We start from the raw sequence: 18,315 nt of genomic DNA on the forward strand, positions 1-18,315 counted from the left end.
GATAAATGGGGGGAGATGAAACAAGGGATAAATTGGGGGGGATGAAATAAAGGATAAACGAGGGTCTGGGAAGGATGAAATTAGGGATAAATGTGGATCCTCCCCCTGCAGATCCCAACCCCCCCCAGATTCCCGAGGGCTGGTTGTGACCTCGCCCCACCCCAGCCCCTCCCGGCCTCTCCATCCCGAGGAATTCCTGCCAAAAACCCGGCCTCTCGACTTCTCTTCCCTTTCCATCAGACCCCAATCAACCAAATATCCCCAAAACTCATCCCAGAGACCCCACGGCGAGCGTGGGTTGACAGCAGCTCCCTGGGGAATCCCTCACGTCCGGGTGAATCCCACATTTCCAGGTGAATCCCGCATTTCCAGGTGAATCCCGCATTTCCAGGTGAATCCCGCACTTCCAGACCAATTCCTCACATCCAGACGAATTCCTCACTTCCAGGTGAATCCCGTATTTCCAGGTGAATCCCTCACATCCAGACGAATTCCTCACCTCCAGGTGAATCCCACACTTCCAGGTGAATCCTGCACTTCCAGATGAATTCCACGCCCCTCTTTATTTCTCCTCCTTATTTTCACACTCCCTGTGGGGTTTTTTCCCCCCCTGTTTTGTGGGAATTTGCCTTTTTTCCCGAGGTCAGCCCCGGGTCAGCCCTCCCGGTTTAATCCCTCCCCTCCCGGCTGTTCCTGGCGCTCCTCCCGCCCGTGGGCGTTCAATCCACTTCCCGGGAATCCCGGGATAGCCAGGAACTCGTTAATTAATCAACGGGCCCCGTGAATTAATTAGCCATTGATTAACTCCCTGCTAAAAGCCCCCAGAAAGGTCCCGGTGGGTGCGGAGTCACCTCCCGGCTGAGTCACAGTTCTTGGAACTGGGGACAAATCCCCGGGGTTTGGGCAACAGTTTGGGTGGGAATTGTTCATTTTGGGAGGGGCTAATTAGGGGGAGGGGGGGGGGAAGGAGGCCCCAGTCCTGCGGGGGGGGGATCCCAGGGGGTTTATTAATGGTTAAAAATTGATTAAAGGGGGGGTTTTTTTGCACTTAAGGGGATGAAACAGGGGGAAAACGGGATTGGGGCAATTTGAGGGATGGAAATCATGTTGGGGGTTAATTTTAAGAGTTAATTGTTGTTTTGGGGATGATTTCAGGGGGTTAAAGCAAAGCTGGGCTGGGGGGATGGGGGGTGGAAAGGAGGGAAATCAGCTTTTCAGGCTGAAAAAACCCCCCAAATCCAGGGAATTAAAGCAGTTTTCCCGGGATTGGAGCAGAGTGGGATGAGCTGGGGGGGGTTGGAGCTGTTGGGAGTGACTGAGAAAACTCCCCAAAATCCAGCCCTGAGCTGTGGAGGGGACGAGGGCGGGGAGAAAAGGGACAAAAATGAGGGGAAAAAGACAAAAATGGGAGAGAAGGGACAAAAACGGGAGAGAAGGGACAAAAAGGGGGAAGAAAAGGGGATTTGGGCTGGTTTTGGTGGTTGTTTTGAAACGGTTCTGGCAGGGATTGTTTTGGAATTCCGGGTGGGAGCCGGGCCAGGATGGGGGACAAACAGGTTCAGCCTCACTAATCGAGGGGAAATCCAGGAAAATTGAGGGGAAATCCAGGAAAATTGAGGGGAAATCCAGGAAAAGTGAGGGGAAATACAGGAAAAGTGAGGGGAAATCCAGGAAAAGTGAGGGGAAATCCAGGAAAATCGAGGGGAAATCCAGGAAAATCGAGGGGAAATCCAGGAAGATTGAGGGGAAATCCAGGAAAAGTGAGGGGAAATCCAGGAAAATCGAGGGGAAATCCAGGAAAACTGAGGGGAAATCCAGGAAAATCGAGGGGAAATCCAGGAAAACTGAGGGGAAATCCAGGAAGATTGAGGGGAAATCCAGGAAAAGTGAGGGGAAATCCAGGAAAACTGAGGTGAAATCCAGGAAAATTGAGGGGAAATCCAGGAAAATTGAGGGGAAATCCAGGAAAAGTGAGGGGAAATCCAGGAAAAGTGAGGGGAAATCCAGGAAAAGTGAGGGGAAATCCAGGAGAACTGAGGTGAATCCAGGAAAACTGAGGTGAATCCAGGAAAACCGAGGGGAAATCCAGGAAAACAACCCAGCCCCGTGTTGGAACCCCCCCAAACTGCTCCGAAACCCGCCCAAAATGACCCGTTCTGGCCTCTCCTTCCTCCCGGTGGTTGCCGTGAGCGGGACAGGAGGGGCCAGGGAGCCACGTCCCCCCCAAACCCCGTCATTAATTAACCCCAAACGGGGATTAATTAACCACAAACGAGGCTCTCAAACGGCTCCGTCCCATCGCTGGAATGGGTTTTTCTTTTTTTGGGGGGGCAGGAAAAAAAAACCCAAAACAACGAACCCTAAAAAATAAATAAAAAAAAAACCAAACCAGAGCAGGAAAAGAGTTGGGACCAAAGGGCATCAAACCCAAGAGAAATCACCCCCCCCCCCCCCGGGGGGGCTGCTCGAGCCCAATTAACCTCCTTGCCTTAATTACTTTGCAGGGGGAACGCTCGGGAAGGGGGTTCAAGCCCCGAGTCCTGGCTGGTCTCAGCCCAAAAAGGGGTTTGGTTTCCCAGCGCGGGGAGGAAGAGGCAGGAGGAGCCCCCGGCTCGTTAACCCAGCTCGTTAATTAGTCCAGGAGGAGGAGAGGCCGCGGCGGCTCCTCCGGGGGCTCCCGATCCGGGCTCAAGAACCCCCCGGGAAGAGGGAAAAGGGTGAGTTGAGATCGGCTCCTCCGGCGGCTTCTGGTCCTCGTGTTCCCAAATCCAGCGGGAATCCCCCCCGGAATCGGTTCCCGCCGCACCCCCCGCACTCCCCCCGACACGGCGGGACCCCCCCGGTGCTGCCCCTTCACCCTCGGGGGGTTTGGGGTTGGATTTGGATCCCCCCCCTTCACCCTCGGGGGGTTTGGGGTTGGATTTGGATCCTCCCCCTTCACCCCTCGGGGGGTTTGGGGTTGGTTTTGGACCCCCCCGGGTGCTCCCCCTTCACCCCTCGGAGGGTTTTGGGGTTTTTTGGGGTTGTTCTTGCGGCTCCTTTTTGGCTTCAAATCCCCCCCGATCCCGATCCCGATCCCGATCCCGAGCTTCGGCTCCTCCAGGGGGGTTCAGTTCCCAAAACCCGGGAAATCCCACTGGGATTTTCCAGCCCCTCCACGGGGAGCTTTCGGCTTCTCCGGAGAGACGGTGCGACGGCAAAGCCCGGCTTGGCAAAGCCCAATTTGGCAAAGCCCAACAGAACCCAACAGTAAAGCCCATCCTGGTAAAACCCATCTTGGCAAAGCCCAGCTTGGTAAAGTCCATCTTGGCAAAGCCCAGCTTGGCAAAGTCCATCTTGGCAAAGCCCAGCTTGGTAAAGTCCATCTTGGCAAAGCCCAGCTTGGCAAAGTCCATCTTGGCAAAGCCCAGCTTGGTAAAGTCCATCTTGGCAAAGCCCAGCTTGGTAAAGTCCATCTTGGCAAAACCCATCTTGGTAAAGTCCATCCTGGCAAAGCCCAGCCTGGCAAAGCCCCGCGAAGCCTCTTCCCGCCGGCGCCGTCCCGGTGGGCGGCGTTCCCAAGGAATCCTGTGAAGCCGCGGGTTGAACGTCCCGACGATCCGGGGGGTTGGGAACCTCCGAAATCCGGGAATTCCGGCAGACACGGACACGCCCCGTTCCCGGGGGAGGGCGGGTGGAGGGGGGGGGACGTTGGGATTCTCCCCAAACGTGGAGGGAACGTCCGGAATCCGCGGGGGCCGAGGACAAAGCCCCTCCTGGCGTTGGCACGGCGGGATCTGCCGGAGGGAACGGGGGGAGCGGCTGGAACTCGGCGGCCACGGTGAGAGAGCCCCCGAAATCACCAGCACCGCCTTTGCCACCGGCACCTCCAGCACCTCCAGCACCATCACCTTCATCACCAGCACCATCAGCACCATCACTATCACCTCCAGCACCTCCAGCACCTCCAGCACCATCACCTTCATCACCAGCACCTCCAGCACCATCAGCACCATCACTGTCACCTCCAGCACCTCCAGCACCATCAGCACCATCCCCATCACCTTCACCACCATCACCTCCAGCACCATCAGCACCATCCCCATCAGCACCATGACCACCAGCACCTCCAGCACCATCACTATCACCTCCATCACCATCAGCACCATCACCACTATCACCTCCAGCACCTCCAGCACCATCACCATCAGCACCATCAACACCATCACCTCCATCACCATCACCACCACCATCACCTTCATCACCTCCATCACCACCGTCACCTCCATCACCACCACCATCACCTCCATCACCACCACCATCACCTCCATCACCACCACCATCACCTTCATCATCACCACCATCACCTTCATCACCTCCATCACCTCCATCATCATCACCATCACTTCCATCACCACCATCATCATCACCATCATCACCACCACCATCACTTCCATCATCATCACCACCTCCATCACCATCACCACTGTCACCTCCATCACCACTGTCACCTCCATCACCACTGTCACCTCCATCACCACTGTCACCACCATCACCATCACCATCACCTCCATCACCATCACCTCCATCACCATCACCTCCATCTCCACCGTCCCCCCCTCCCCGTTTCCTCACCGGCTCCTCCCTCACGTCGGGATCTCCGTCACGGCGCCGCCGCCCCCTCTCTCCGCCTGGTGCTTGTCCATGACCTGCAGCACGTCCTCCAGGATGGAGGGCCCCAGGTCCACGTGCAGGGACAGCAGGGACCCGGCGCGGGACAGGAAGGGCGGCTCCTCCTCCCCGTCGGCGCCGGCGAAGCCGTTGGCGGGCGCCGCGAGCCGGGGGGGCCCCTCCGCCGGGGCCTCGCCGCCCGGCGCCGGCTCCGGGGCCTCGTCGAGGTGCAGGCGCGGGGGCTTCGGGGGGGCCTGTGCCGGGGGCAGGGTGAGCGCCTGCGGCCCCCCCAGCGCGGGCAGCGAGATGGCGTTTTTGAGCAGCGGCGACGGCGCCGCCGCCTCGCCCGCGCTCATGGTGGCCGTGCGCGAGAAGGAGAACTCGGCGCCGCCGCCGGCGCCGCCCTCGTGGCGCGGCAGGAGGTGGAACTTGCCCTGCAGGAAGGAGGTGTCCCCGAACATGTCGCTCTCGCCGCCGCTGCCCACGTGGATGGTGTGGCGGAAGTCGCCGAGGGGGGGGCTGATCATGTCCGAGGAGAGGATGTCCCGCAGCTTCTCCTTCTTGCCCTTCCGGCTGCCCCTCTTCAGGTAGATCGGCACCTTGGTGGCCATGGCGCCGGCGCCGCCCGCGGCGGGCGCGGCCTCAGCGCCGGCGGGGCCGGAACCGCCTGGGAAAACGGGCGAGAAAAGGGGGGAAATGGTGAAACCCGAGTTCCGGCACAGCCCAGGATCCTCGACGTCGACGCATCCCGGGAATGAATTCCAGACCTTTGGTGGCCGTGGCGGTGCCAGGGTTGGACGCCCAACCCAACCCAACCCAACCCAACCCAACCCACTAAAACCAGCTGCAAAATGAGCAGAAAAAAAGGAGGGAAATGGTGAAACCCGAGTTCCGGCACATCCCAGGATCCTCGACATCTGGAATGAATTCCAGACCTTTGGTGGCCGTGGTGGTGCCAGGGTTGGACACCCAACCCTACCCAACCCAACCCAACCCAACCCACGGCGGCCTTGGCACTAAAACCAGATGCAAAATGAGCAAAAAAAGGAGGAAAATGGTTAAACCCGAGTTCCGACACATCCCAGGATCCTCGACGTCGACGCATCCCGGGAATGAATTCCGGGCATTCCCTGTTCCCCATCCGAGGCTCGCCGGGGCCGCGGCACCGGCACCAAAATGAGCCGGGAATGAAATCCAGGTGCTCGGGGCCTCGGGATGGGCTCTGAGGGGCGGGAAAGGCCCGGGCAGAGCTGGAGATCCGGGAGCATTCCCGCGTTTAGGAGCTCAGGGGTCGGGAGAGCGGAGCCGCCCCGGGATGTGACCCCACGAGGGGCCGTTCCCGGCTGGAATTCCGCCCCGCCCGGGGCCAAAGAGCCGCAGGAATCCGGGGGAGGATTTATCCCTAAAAACGTCGTGGGAACACCCCCAGGGAGGGAAGATCCCAGTTCACCTTCCGGAACCACCTCGGGGGTCCAATCCCAGCGAGCGCTCCCTTATTTCCTCTTTTTAGGGAGCATTCCCTTTTTTCAGGGCATGTTCCTTCATTATTCCCTTTTTTCAGGGCATGTTCCTTCATTATTCCCTTTTTTCAGGGCATGTTCCTTCATTATTCCCTATTTTTAGGGCATTTTCCCTCTTTATTCCCTGTTTTCAGGGAATGTTCCCTCTTTATTCCCTATTTTCTCCCCATTCCCTCCTCCCGGTGCCGGCAAATCCCGTCCCAGATCCAATTTTGTGCCGCCACAACCGGAGACGCTCCCGAGGCCGGAAGCACCCGAGTGCTCTGATCCCACCTCCCGCTCCCTCCTTCCCTCTCTCTGGGGAGCATTCCCCCTTTTCAGGGCAGCTTCCCTTATTATCCCTCATTTCCAGGGAATCCCCTCGTTATTCCCCCCCTTCCCTCCCCTCGGAGCCCCCTCACCCCACCCCAGGCACCGAGGCCGGAACCCCCCGAGGGCTCCAATCCCACCTCCCGCTCCCTTCTCCTCTCTTTTTAGGGAATAACCCCTGTGTTTTCCCTGGAAATAGGGTGTGTTCCCTCAGCATTCCCTATTTTCCCCCCTTCCCCCCCTCACGGACCCGCGCCGGTGCCGCCGCAGCCGGAGTCGCTCCCGAGGCCGCCAGAGATCCCGGAGTGAGGTGGGAAGGTGGGAATGAGCCTGGGGAGGGTGGGAATGATCCTCGGGAAGGAGGGAATGAGCCTCGGGAAGGAACAGGCCCCGGGAGCGTCCCGGCCGCTCCCAGCCCGACGCCGGCGGTTCCGGGCAGGGAAAATCCTGACGGTGCGGAATCCGGCGCCGCTAATCCCGGGATTAACGGCGGGGACGGGTCGGGGGCGGCCCAGAGGTGACGGACACGGGGAGCGGGGAAGGAGCCTCCCGGAGATCCCGGGAATCCACGGGCCTGGGACGGCCGGGAAAAACACCGGCACCGGTAAAAAAAAAAACAGGGGGGGAAAATACGGGATTGGGGGGAAAAAAGGGGGGGTTGGAGGGAAAAAAGGTGGATTTTTTAGGGAATAAACGGGGAGGGGTGGGAAATAGTGGGGAAAAAGGGGATTTGTAAGGAAAAAGGGGGGGTTGCAGGGAAAAAAGGTGGATTTTTTAGGGAATAAATGGGGGGGGTGGGAAACAGTGGGGAAAAAGGGGATTTGTAAGGAAAAAGGGGGGTTTGCAGGGAAGAAGGGGGGTTTTTTAGGGAAAAATGGGGGATTTTTAGGGGAAAAGTGGTTTTGGAGGGAAAAAGGTGGATTTGTAGAGGAAAACTGGGTTTGGAGGGAAAAAGGTGGATTTTTTAGGGAACGAACGTGGACGTGTAGGAAAAAGGTGGATTTGGGGGGGAAGAGGGGATTTGTGAGGAAAAAAGGGGGGTTTTCCAGGAAAAAAGTGGATTTGTAGGGGAAAGGGGGGATATTTAAGGAGTAAAGGTGGGTGTGGAGGAAAAAAGGTGGATTTGTAGGAGAAACAGTGGATTGGTGGGGAAAACAGGGGGTTTAGGGAAAAGTGGGTTTATGGGAAAAAAGAGGGGTTTTTTGGGGGGGAACAAAGGCGGATTTGTAGGAAAAGAAAAGGTGGATTTGTAGGAAAAAAAGTCTCTTGTCCCTCCGAGGAATCGATTCCCAGGTGAGGCCGCGGCAGGAGGGAGATCCGGGAGCGACTCATCCCATGGGAAGGACGATTTTCCCTCCTGGAAGTCCCAGAACCCCCCAGGTCCCCCCCCCCCCCAAATTCCCGCTCCCCGCGGGATAAAAGCACCAAGAGAACACCGGGAATGTTCGGGGCTCTTCCCTTTGTGCTCCCGGGAGAACAAAACCCCGGGAAAAGGGGATTTGCTGCCAGAGAAACTGCGGGAACGGCGGCGAGTCCCTCCCGAAAATCCCTTTTCCCATCGGTTTTTGCAGCCAAAAAACCCGAACCCGACCTCGGGAGCCTTCCCGGGGCCTCCCATTCCCGGCAGGAATGATGCTCTGGGGGAGGAAATTTGGGCTCTTTTTGCCACTTTTCGGGAATTTGCGCCTCGTTGCACGAAAATTTGGATTCTTTTCCAGGAATTTGGGCCTCGACTCATCAAATCTTGTTAATTTTCCACCTGTTCCTGCCAATTTTGGGGTTTGGCTCAGGACAAAATTTCGGGTCTTTTCGCCCCTTCCCGGAAATTCGTGTCCCACCCCAGGAGAATTTTGTTCCTTTTCCGCCTGTTTTTGGCAATTTCTGCCCCTAAAACCTGAACATTTGGTTCTTTTGGGCCCATTTTCAGCACCTTGGGCTGCGGGACGTCAAAACTTGTTACTTTTTCGGCCTGTTTTTCCCAAAAATTCCTCCCTTTCCGCCCTGAAATGCCCCAAACCTGCCCTGGAATTAATCAAACCTGCCCTAAAATGCCCCAAAATGAATCAAACCCGCCCTAAAATGCCCCAAATCTGCCCCGAAATGCCCCAAATCTGCCCCCAGAGGCCTCCAAGTGACCCTAAACCACCCCAACCACACTCAGCTTTCCTCAGTGCCCCCAAACCAGCCCCAAACCCCCCCAAAGCCCAGCCCAAGAACCCGGACCCTCCAAACGCTTCCAGAGGGTTTTCCCGGGGCCGGGAAACCCCCCTCCCAAAACCAGGGAAAAGTTTCCAGCCCCCAGGGAAAACCCGGGAGGGAAGTTGGAGGACGAGGAGACCCCGCCGAGGAAAAGGCAGCCGAGCCCCTGCCAAAAACAAAAAATGCCCCCAAACCCTCCGGATCCCGGAAAAACAATTCCCGGGGGAGGCTCCTCCCGGGGCAGCCCCACCCCAGGGCCGGGAAGCGCCGGGAAGCGCCGGGAAGCGGCGGTTGTGGCGCAGGAGCCGGGGCTGGGCCGGGGGCTCGGGGCAGGGCCGGGCCCGGAGTCCGCTCCGCGCCGGGGGAACTCCCGGGAAACGGGCGCGTCCAAAAATCCAGGAATTCTGCTGCGCCCGTGGAAAAAAAGAAACCTGGAAAATGCCGGGCTGGGATCCGGCCTGTCCCCGCCGGCTCTTCCCGGGATCCGCCGCCTCTTCCCGGGATAATCTGAGCCGGGAGCGGCCGGGAAGGTCCCACCGGGGGCTCCAATTAAGCGCTGGTTTAATTAAGCCGGGCCGGGGAAAGGGGGCGGGAAAGGGGGGGGGGGAGGATCCGGTCTTCTTTCATGGATAACAGGAAGGAATCCTCCCCCTTCCCGTTAAATCAGGGCTCAGGGATGCGACAGGGACACAACTCCCCCCGGATTCCCTGGAAAAACCCGCCCTCACCCCCCCCCCCTTCGTCCGCAGCATCCCGGGATTCGGGACCCGCCGGGAAGAGGCCAATTCCACACCACCCCCCCCCCCCCGGAATTCCCAGCTCCCAAATTTTTCCGGCGCTTCTCACCCGCGGCCACCTCCACCCTCCATCCCCCCCCCCCCGGTGCTGCTCCCGCCGGGAATGGGGCCGGGAAAGGGCCGGGAATGGGCCGGGACTCACCGGAGCCTCCCGAGCGCGGCCGCTCCGCTCCCGTCCCGCGGCTCCGCGGGCCCCGCGCCAAAGCCCCACCCCGGGGCCGCCGCTTCCCTCCGCTTCCCTCGGCCCCGGGAAATCCAGGATTCGCCCGGGGAAATCCAGGCTTTCCCCCCCCTTCTCCCCCCCCTTTTCCCGCCGGGATCGGGCTGGAGCTTCGCGGGAAGAGGCGGAAAAAGATCCCCCGGGGGGGGGGGGGACGAAACCCAGCGGGGAAAATTCCCAGCGGGAAGCGGGAGGGGGGAAGCGGAACCTCCCCGAGCTCCGAAATCCTCGGGAACCCCGGAGCTTCCCCTCGGTGAAACCCCGAATTCGGTTCACTGAAATCCTGAATTTGGTTTGATAAAATCCCAAATCTGGTTCCTTGAAATCCCGAATTTGGTTCCTTGAAATCCGAATTTGGTTTGTTAAAATCCCGAATTTGCTTCGTTAAAATCCCAAATTTGCTTCGTTAAAATCCCAAATTTGCTTCGTTAAAATCCTGAATTTGGTCCCTTGAAATCCCGAATTTGGTCCCTTGAAATCCCGAATTTGGTTCCTTGAAATCCCAAATTTGGTTCCTTGAAATCCCGAAATTGGTTCCTTGAAATCCCAAATTTGGTGACCCGGGGGGGGGTAATTAAAGCAGCAAACGAGGCCCCCCCCGCTGAGGGCTTGAGGGTTGGAGTCTGAATTCCCCAAATCCCCCCGAATTGTCCCAAAATTCCCTTCCAATCCCCCCCGGGATGCAGCCCCAGCTCATCCCGCCGCTGTTTTAACCCAAATCGTTGTTTTTTCCAAGGAAAACCGAGGCTGGAGGAGGAGAATCCGAGTGGAAAACGGGGAGAAAAAGGGGCTTTTCTGCCCTCCCCCCCCAGGTGCAAAAAAAGGGAAAATAAAACCGGGAATGGTGGGAAAAAAATCAGGGAAAACGGGTTGGGTGGTGTTGGGAAAAAAAGGCATTTGGGGTGAAAAGGGCAGGAATTGGGCAAAGAGCAGGAAAGGGAGGGGGATGGGACAGCTGGGGATGATCCAACACCACCGAGGGCTTTGTGGGGATATTCGGGGAGAAAACGGAGATTTTTGGGAAAATCTCGGGCCCCCCCAGGGGATGTTCCCTCCCCAGCCCCCAAATTTGCCCGGTTTGGCCCCAAAATCCGCCCACGTGGGATTTGCAGGGTGAGAAGAGCAACACCAGGGGCTTCCAGGAGCTCCTGGAATCGGGAATGAAGCGGAAAAGCAGCGGAGGGAGAACCTGGAGCTGCTCCCAGTGGGGCCTCCCCCCCCCCATCCTCCTCCTTCCCATGGGATTTACCTGTTTTCCAGGGAAAAAAAACCTTTTTCCAGGGAAAAAACCCCCTTTTTCCAGGAAAAAACCCCTCTTTTTCCCCTGGGAAACAACCCCAGGAGGGCCGGAAACGGAGATTTTAATTGATCTTAATTAACTTTCGGCTTCATCAGCACAAATCTGAGGCGAAAAGTGAGGGAAAAGGTGCCAAGGCCGGAGCTGGGCCTGGTTTTCCCACAGGGAAGCAGCTGAAGGGAATGGAATCCACAGCTGGACTCAACCCACAATTACCTGGGAACCCACAATTACCTGGGAACCCACAATTACCTGGGAACCCACCAATTAACTCCGAGTCCCTTAACGAGCACCAGCACCTGGGTGGTGATTCCAGACCTGGTTCCAGACCCGATTCCAGACCTGATTCCAGACCCAATTCCAGACCTGATTCCAGACCTTCCCACCCCCAAATCCCCTTTTCCTGGGCAAGTCCAGCGGGAGAAAAAACCTTCCAGGGGGGGTCACTGGGGGGGTTTGCACCAGAGTTCCGGGCGTTTCCATCAGAATTCCGGGCGTTTCCATCAGAATTCCAGGAGTTTCCATCAGAATTCCAGGCGGGCTCAGATCCAGAGGGTTCAGATCCTGAGGATTCAGATCCCAAGGACTCAGATCCCGAGGGTTCAGATCCCGAGGGCTCAGATCCAGAGGATTCAGATCCCAAGGACTCAGATCCCGAGGATTCGGATCCCAAGGGTTCAGATCCCAAGGGCTCAGATCCCAAGGATTCGGATCCCGAGGGCTCAGATCCCAAGGATTCGGATCCCAAGGGTTCAGATTCCGAGGATTCAGATCCGGAGGATTCAGATCCCGAGGATTCGGATCCCACGGGTTCAGATCCCGAGGGTTCGGATCCCGAGGGCTCAGATCCGGAGGATTCAGATCCCAAGGACTCAGATCCCAAGGGTTCAGATCCCGAGGATTCGGATCCTGAGGGTTCAGATCCCGAGGGCTCAGATCCCAAGGACTCGGATCCCGAGGGCTCAGATCCCGAGGGCTCAGATCCCAAGGACTCGGATCCCAAGGACTCGGATCCCGAGGGCTCAGATCCGGAGGATCTGGGCAGCCACACAGGGGCTCCTCCTCCGCGGCTCCGTCGGCTCCGTGGGCGATTCCCGGTGGATCCAGAGGCGGCCGAAGGTGCCCCCGGCCCGGCCCTTGGTCAACTGCCCGGGGTTGATGCAGACACAGCCCAGGACGTCCTGTGGGAATGTGGGAATGTGGGAATGGGGTCACGGGGAGGGGCAGGGTACGGCTGGGGGGGGTGAGAACACCGGGATACAGCCGGGATGGGTGTTGGGAACACCTGGATGGGTGTGAGAACACCCGGATCCAGCTGGGATGGGTGTTGGGAACACCTGGATGGGTGTCAGGAACACCTGGATAGAGCTGGGATGGGTGTTGGGAACACCTGGATGGGTGTTGGGAACACCTGGATCCAGCCGGGATGGTGTGAGAACACCTGGATGGGTGTTGGGAACACCTGGATACACCTGGATGGGTGTCAGAACACCTGGATCCAGCTGGGATGGGTGTTGGGAACACCTGGATGGGTGTTGGGAACACCTGGATGGTGTGAGAACACCTGGATCCAGCTGGGATGGGTGTTGGGAACACCTGGATGGGTGTTGGGAACACCTGGATGGGTGTCAGGAACACCCGGATCCAGCCGGGCGGGTGTTCAGAGTCACCCTGGACACACCCGGATCCGGCTGATCCCGACCCTGAGAGTCCCTGTGGACCCCAAGAGCCTCCAAACCCCAGGAGCTTCCCCCAGAGCAGGGATCTGGGATTGGGATCACAGATTTGGGATCAGGGATGTGGCTCTGACCATGATGAAGAAGCGCAGCTTGGAGTTGGGATCAGGGCTCAGGGATTTGGGATGAGGGCTCAGGGATTTGGGATGAGGGCTCAGGGATTTGGGATGAGGGTTCAGGGATTTGGGATCAGGGCTCAGGGATTTGGGATGAGGGCTGTAGGATGAGGGCTCAGGGATTTGGGATGAGGGCTCAGGGATTTGGGATGAGGGTTTGGGATGAGGGCTCAGGGATTTGGGATGAGGGTTCAGGGTTTGGGATGAGGGCTCAGGGATTTGGGATGAGGGTTTGGGATGAGGGCTCAGGGTTTGGGATCAGGGCTCAGGGTTTGGGATGAGGGCTCAGGGATTTGGGATGAGGGTTTGGGATGAGGGCTCAGGGTTTGGGATCAGGGCTCAGGGTTTGGGATGAGGGCTGTAGGATCAGGGCTCAGGGTTTGGGATGTGGCTCTGACCTTGATGAAGAACCTGAGCTGGGAGGGGGTGACGAGCACGTCGGGGGTGAGGGGCAGGCGGGCACCGAGCGCGGCCACCTCGTGGTGAACGTTCAGCTCCTCCGACGGCGGGTACAGCGGGTAGAAACTGGGGGCACAGAGAGTTTGGGGGTACAGAGACCTCTGATGGTGGGTACAGCGGGTAGAAACTGGGGGCACAGAGAGTTTGGGGGTACAGACCCCTCCAAGGGTGGGTACAGCGGGTAGAAACTGGGGGCACAGAGAGTTTGGGGGTACAGAGAGTTTGGGGGTACAGACCCCTCCAAGGGTGGGTACAGCGGGTAGAAACTGGGGGCACAGAGAGTTTGGGGGTACAGAGACCTCTGACGGTGGGTACAGCGGGTAGAAACTGGGGGCACAGACACACTTTAGGGGGCACAGACCCCTCCAATGGTGGGTACAGCGGGTAGAAATTGGGGGCACAGAGAGTTTGGGGGTACAGACCCCTCCAAGGGTGGGTACAGCGGGTAGAAACTGGGGGCACAGAGAGTTTGGGGGGCACAGAGAGTTTGGGGGCACAGACATCTCCGAGGGTGGGTACAGCAGGTAGAAACTGGGGGCACAGACACACTTTGGGGGCACAGAAACACTTTGGGGGGCACAGACCCCTCCAAGGGTGGGTACAGCGGGTAGAAACTGGGGGCACAGAGTTTGGGGGACACAGAGAGTTTGGGGGGCACAGACACCTCCGACGGCGGGTACAGGGGATAGAAACTGTGGGGCACAGACACACTTTGGGGGGCACAGACACCTCCAAGGGTGGGTATAGGGGATAGAAACTGTGGGCACAGAGAGTTTGGGGGGCACAGACACACTTTGGGGGCACAGACACAGTTTGGGGGCACAGACACAGTTTGGGGGGGCACAGACACAGTTTGGGGGCACAGACACAGTTTGGGGGCACAGAGAGTTTGGGGGGCACAGACACAGTTTGGGGGGCACAGACACAGTTGGGGGGGCACAAACACAGTTGGGGGGGCACAAACACAGTTTGGGGTCCCCGACCCCAAAAAGGGCATTTTTAAGGTTTAAAATGATTTTAAAGAGGGGACAGGAGAGGATTTGCCCCTTTTGGGGCCATTTTGGGACTGTTTTGGGGCCGTTTTGGGGCTGTTTTGGGGGTATTTTGGGGTCATTTTGGGGCTGTTTTGGGACCATTTTGGGGCCGTTTTGGGGCTGTTTTGGGGTCATTTTTGGGCTGTTTTGGGGCCATTTTGGGCCATTTTGGGGCCATTTTGGGGCTGTTTTGGGGGTATTTCAGGGTCATTTTGGGGCTGTTTTGGGGCCGTTTTGGGGCTGTTTTGGGGGTATTTTGGGGTCATTTTGGGGCTGTTTTGGGGTCATTTTTGGGGCTGTTTTGAGGGTATTTTGGGGCCATTTTGGGGCTGTTTTGGGGCCGTTTTTGGGCTGTTTTGGGGCTGGGCCCCCCCTCACCTGCGCTGGGTCAGGATGTGCCGCAGGATCCGCGTGAAACGGTCGGAGATCCCCGAGGAGCTGCGGGAAAAGGGAGGGGAAGGGAAAATGGGGAGGGGAAGGGGAAATGGGGGAAAAGGGGGAGAAAAGAGGGGAGGAAAAAGTTGAAAAAAAGGGGATAAAAGAGGAAGAAAAGGTTAAAAAAAAGCGGGAAAAAGGGGAGAAAGGGAGGGAAGAATGGGGGGAAAGGGGGGAGGAAAAAAGGGGGGAATTAAAAGGGGGAGGGAGAAAGGGGGAAAAAGGGGTGGGAAAGCAGGAAAGGGGAGGAAGGAAAAGGGGAGAAAAAGGAGGAGGAAAAATGGGGAAGAAGAAAAAGGGGGGAAGAAAAAGGGGGAAGGGGGAAGAAAAAAGAGGAAAAGAGGAAATGGAAAAGGAAGGGGGAAAAAGGTGGGAAAATGGGGAGAAAAGAGAAAGAAAAAGGTTAAAAAAAGGGAGAAAAGAGGGGGAAATGGGAGGAAAGGGGGAGAAAAGGGGGTAAAAGAGGGGAGGAAAGAGGGGAAGAAAAAGTTGAAAAAAGGGGATAAAAGAGGAAGAAAAAGTTAAAAAAATCGGGGAAAAGGGAGGAAAAGAGTGGAAAAGGGGAGAAAAGGGGAATGGGAGGAAAGGGGGGGAAAAAGGGGAGAAGAGGGGAGAAAAGGGGGAAAAGGGGGAGAAGGGGGAAAGGGGGGAAAAAGGGAGAGAAAAGAGGGGAGGAAAAAGTTGAAAAAGGGGATAAAGAGGAAGAAAAGGTTAAAAAAATCGGGAAAAAGGGAGGAAAAGAGTGGAAAAGGGGGGAAAAGGGGAATGGGAGGAAAGGGGGGGAAAAAGGGGAGAAGAGGGGAGAAAAGGGGGAAAAGGGGGAGAAGGGGGAAAGGGGGGAAAAAGGGAGAGAAAAGAGGGGAGGAAAAAGTTGAAAAAAGGGGATAAAAGAGGAAGAAAAGGTTAAAAAAATCGGGAAAAAGGGAGGAAAAGAGTGGAAAAGGGGGGAAAAGGGGAATGGGAGGAAAGGGGGGGAAAAAGGGGAGAAGAGGGGAGAAAAGGGGAGAAAAGGGGGAAAAGGAGGAGAAGGGGGAAAGGGGGAAAAAGGGAAAAGGGGGAGAAAAGAGGGGAGGAAAAAGTTGAAAAAAGGGGATAAAAGAGGAAGAAAAGGTTAAAAAAAATCGGGAAAAGGGGAGGAAAAAGAGGAGAAAAGGGGGAAAAAGGGTGGCAAAGGGCCCACCTGCTGATCTCCTCAGCTCCCATGTGGAACAGCACGTCCGTGGAGCTGAGCCCCAGCACCACCCCGTCGATGTCCAGCGTGCAGGGCTCGGGCAGCAGCAGCACCCGCTGGCACCACGGGCACCACGTCAGCCCCGGGGCACAGACACCCCAAAACCGAGCTGAAACACCCCAAAACTGCCCCGAAACACCCCAAAACCGAACTGAAATACCCCAAAACTGCCCCAAAACACCCCAAAACTGCCCTGAAATACCTCAGACCCACCCCAAACCACCCCCAGACACCCCAAAACTGAACTGAAATACCCCAAATCACCCCCAGACACCCCAAAACTGAACTGAAATACCCCCAAACCACCCCCAGACACCCCAAAACTGAACTGAAATACCCCAAATCACCCCCAGACACCCCAAAACTGAACTGAAATACCCCCAAACCACCCCCAGACACCCCAAAACTGAACTGAAATACCTCAAACCCACCCCAAACCAGCCCCAGACACCCCAAAACTGAAATGAAATAACTCAAACCCACCCCAAACCACCCCCAGACACCCCAAAACTGAACTGAAATACCCCAAAACTGCCCCAAAACACTTCAAAACTGCCCTGAAATACCTCAAACCCACCCCCAGACACCCCAAAACTGAAATACCTCAAACCCACCCCAAACCACCCCCAGACACCCCAAAACTGAACTAAAATACCTCAAAACTGCCCTGAAATACCTCAAACCCACCCCAAACCACCCCCCAGACACCCCAAAACTGCCCCAAAATACTCCAAACCAACCCAGACACCCCAAAACTGAACTGAAATACCCCAAAACTGCCCCAAAATACCTCAAAACTGCCCTGAAATACCTCAAACCCCACCTGAAATACCTCAAACCCACCCCAAACCACCCCCAAACACCCCAAAACTGCCCCAAAATACCTCAAAACTGCCCTGAAATACCTCAAACCCACCGCAAACCACCCCCAGACACCCCAAAACTAAAATACCCCCAAACCCCGCCTGAAATACCCCAAACCCCACCTGGAATATCCCAACCCCACTCCAAAATCCCCCAAACCTGCCCCGAAATAGCCCAAAATTGCCCTGAAATAGCCCAAAACTGCCGGGTGGGAAACCCGGGGGGATTTGGGCTCAGATCCCAAGGACAGGGAGGGGATTTGTGGGAATTTGGGGGTGGTTTTCTTTGGGAATTGGGAATTGTGGGTCGGTACCGCTCGGTCCTCCTTGGGCAGGTCCGGGATTGGGATCGGGGGCTGTGGATAAACCGGATCCAGGGACACGTCCCGGAGAGACGGAACCAGCACCAGGGGACAGCCACAGCTGGGAAACAGGGAAAGTGGGAGTCAGGGAAGGGAAACTGGGAAAGTGGGAGTCAGGGAAGGGAAACTGGGAAAATGGGAGTGAGGGGGGAAACTGGGAAAATGGGAGTGAGGGGGGAAACTGGGAAAATGGGAGTGAGGGGGGAAACTGGGAAAATGGGAGTGAGGGGGGAAACTGGGAAAATGGGAGTCAGGGGGGGAACTGGGAAAATGGGAGTCAGGGGGGGAACTGGGAAAATGGGAGTGAGGGGGGAAAACAGGGAAAATGGGAGTCAGGGAAGGGAAACTGGGAAAATGGGAGTGAGGGGGGAAACTGGGAAAATGGGAGTGAGGGGGGAAACTGGGAAAATGGGAGTCATGGGGGAAAACAGGGAAAATGGGAGTCAGGGGGGAACTGGGAAAATGGGAGTCAGGGGGGGAAACTGGGAAAATGGGAGTCAGGGAAGGGAAAACTGGGAAAATGGGAGTGAGGGGGGAAAACTGGGAAAATGGGAGTCAGGGGGGAAAACTGGGAAAATGGGAGTCAGGGGGGAAAACAGGAGTCAGGGGGGAAAATGGGAGTCAGGGGGGAAAACTGGGAAAATGGGAGTCAGGGAAGGGAAATGACATCAGAAAAACAGGGAAAAACAGGAGTCAGGGAGGGGAAACAGGGAAAATGGGAGTCAGGGGGGGAAAACTGGGAAAATGGGAGTCAGGGAAGGGAAATGACATCAGAGCTGGGAAAACCAGGGAAAAACGGGAGTCAGAGCTGGGAAACCAGGGAAAATGGGAGTCAGGGAAGGGAAAATAACATCAGAGCTGGGAAAAATAGGGAAAAATGGGAGTCAGGGAGGGGAAATAGGGAAAATGGGAGTCAGAGCTGGGAAACCAGGGAAAATGGGAGTCAGGAAGGGGAAACTGGGAAAATGGGAGTCAGGGAGGGAAAACAGGGAAAATGGGAGTCAGGGAAGGGAAATGACATCAGAGCTGGGAAAAACAGGGAAAAATGGGAGTCAGGGAGGGGAAAAACAGGGAAAATCCGAGTCAG

At 56.9% G+C, this 18,315-nt stretch overlaps 4 protein-coding genes and 1 long non-coding RNA gene across 8 annotated transcripts in view; 1 reads left to right on the forward strand and 4 right to left on the reverse strand.

Annotated features, from left to right (window-relative positions):
- Window positions 1-2,329: 2,329 nt before the first annotated feature.
- Window positions 2,330-3,930, reverse strand: LOC116781789 (translation initiation factor IF-2-like). 4 transcript variants are annotated; one of them, XM_032677540.1, is made up of 4 exons: window positions 3,486-3,930; window positions 3,005-3,290; window positions 2,900-2,952; window positions 2,330-2,858 (listed from the first exon to the last, which is right to left on the reverse strand). In XM_032677540.1, the coding sequence occupies exons 1-4, from the start codon at window positions 3,915-3,917 to the stop codon at window positions 2,616-2,618; spliced, it is 1,014 nt and encodes a 337-aa protein (XP_032533431.1). In that variant the 5' UTR covers window positions 3,918-3,930; the 3' UTR covers window positions 2,330-2,615. The 4 variants fall into 4 exon arrangements, with proteins under 4 accessions (XP_032533431.1, XP_032533432.1, XP_032533430.1 ...); XM_032677541.1 differs by having other exon boundaries at window positions 2,330-2,952; window positions 3,005-3,265; window positions 3,491-3,930; XM_032677539.1 differs by having other exon boundaries at window positions 2,330-2,952.
- On the reverse strand, window positions 3,681-5,623 carry CDC42EP2 (CDC42 effector protein 2). Its single transcript, XM_032677556.1, has 3 exons — window positions 5,570-5,623; window positions 4,615-5,391; window positions 3,681-3,777 (listed from the first exon to the last, which is right to left on the reverse strand). Exon 2 carries the CDS (start codon window positions 5,259-5,261, stop codon window positions 4,626-4,628), a length of 636 nt encoding a protein of 211 aa, XP_032533447.1. The 5' UTR covers window positions 5,262-5,391; window positions 5,570-5,623; the 3' UTR covers window positions 3,681-3,777; window positions 4,615-4,625.
- Window positions 5,624-7,687: 2,064 nt separating this feature from the next.
- LOC116781795 lies at window positions 7,688-8,688 on the reverse strand. The gene is made up of 2 exons (XR_004354982.1): window positions 8,549-8,688; window positions 7,688-8,517 (listed from the first exon to the last, which is right to left on the reverse strand). It is a non-coding gene; the product is annotated as an uncharacterized LOC116781795 (long non-coding RNA).
- A 3,201-nt stretch (window positions 8,689-11,889) lies between these two features.
- On the reverse strand, window positions 11,890-16,092 carry POLA2 (DNA polymerase alpha 2, accessory subunit). The gene is made up of 4 exons (XM_032677554.1): window positions 15,953-16,092; window positions 14,716-14,775; window positions 13,243-13,369; window positions 11,890-12,173 (listed from the first exon to the last, which is right to left on the reverse strand). The coding sequence occupies exons 1-4, from the start codon at window positions 15,973-15,975 to the stop codon at window positions 12,015-12,017; spliced, it is 369 nt and encodes a 122-aa protein (XP_032533445.1). The 5' UTR covers window positions 15,976-16,092; the 3' UTR covers window positions 11,890-12,014.
- A 1,553-nt stretch (window positions 16,093-17,645) lies between these two features.
- Window positions 17,646-18,315, forward strand: part of LOC116781796 (pre-mRNA-processing factor 39-like) — a 6,743-nt gene continuing 6,073 nt past the window's right edge. Inside the window, exon 1 of the mRNA XM_032677557.1 lies at window positions 17,646-17,670. Within this exon, the coding sequence (XP_032533448.1) occupies window positions 17,646-17,670 (25 nt within the window). The remainder of the gene's footprint in view (window positions 17,671-18,315) is intronic.

This window comes from Chiroxiphia lanceolata, unplaced genomic scaffold (genome assembly GCF_009829145.1).
Source record: "Chiroxiphia lanceolata isolate bChiLan1 unplaced genomic scaffold, bChiLan1.pri scaffold_65_arrow_ctg1, whole genome shotgun sequence".
Classification (NCBI taxonomy): Eukaryota; Metazoa; Chordata; class Aves; order Passeriformes; family Pipridae; genus Chiroxiphia; species Chiroxiphia lanceolata.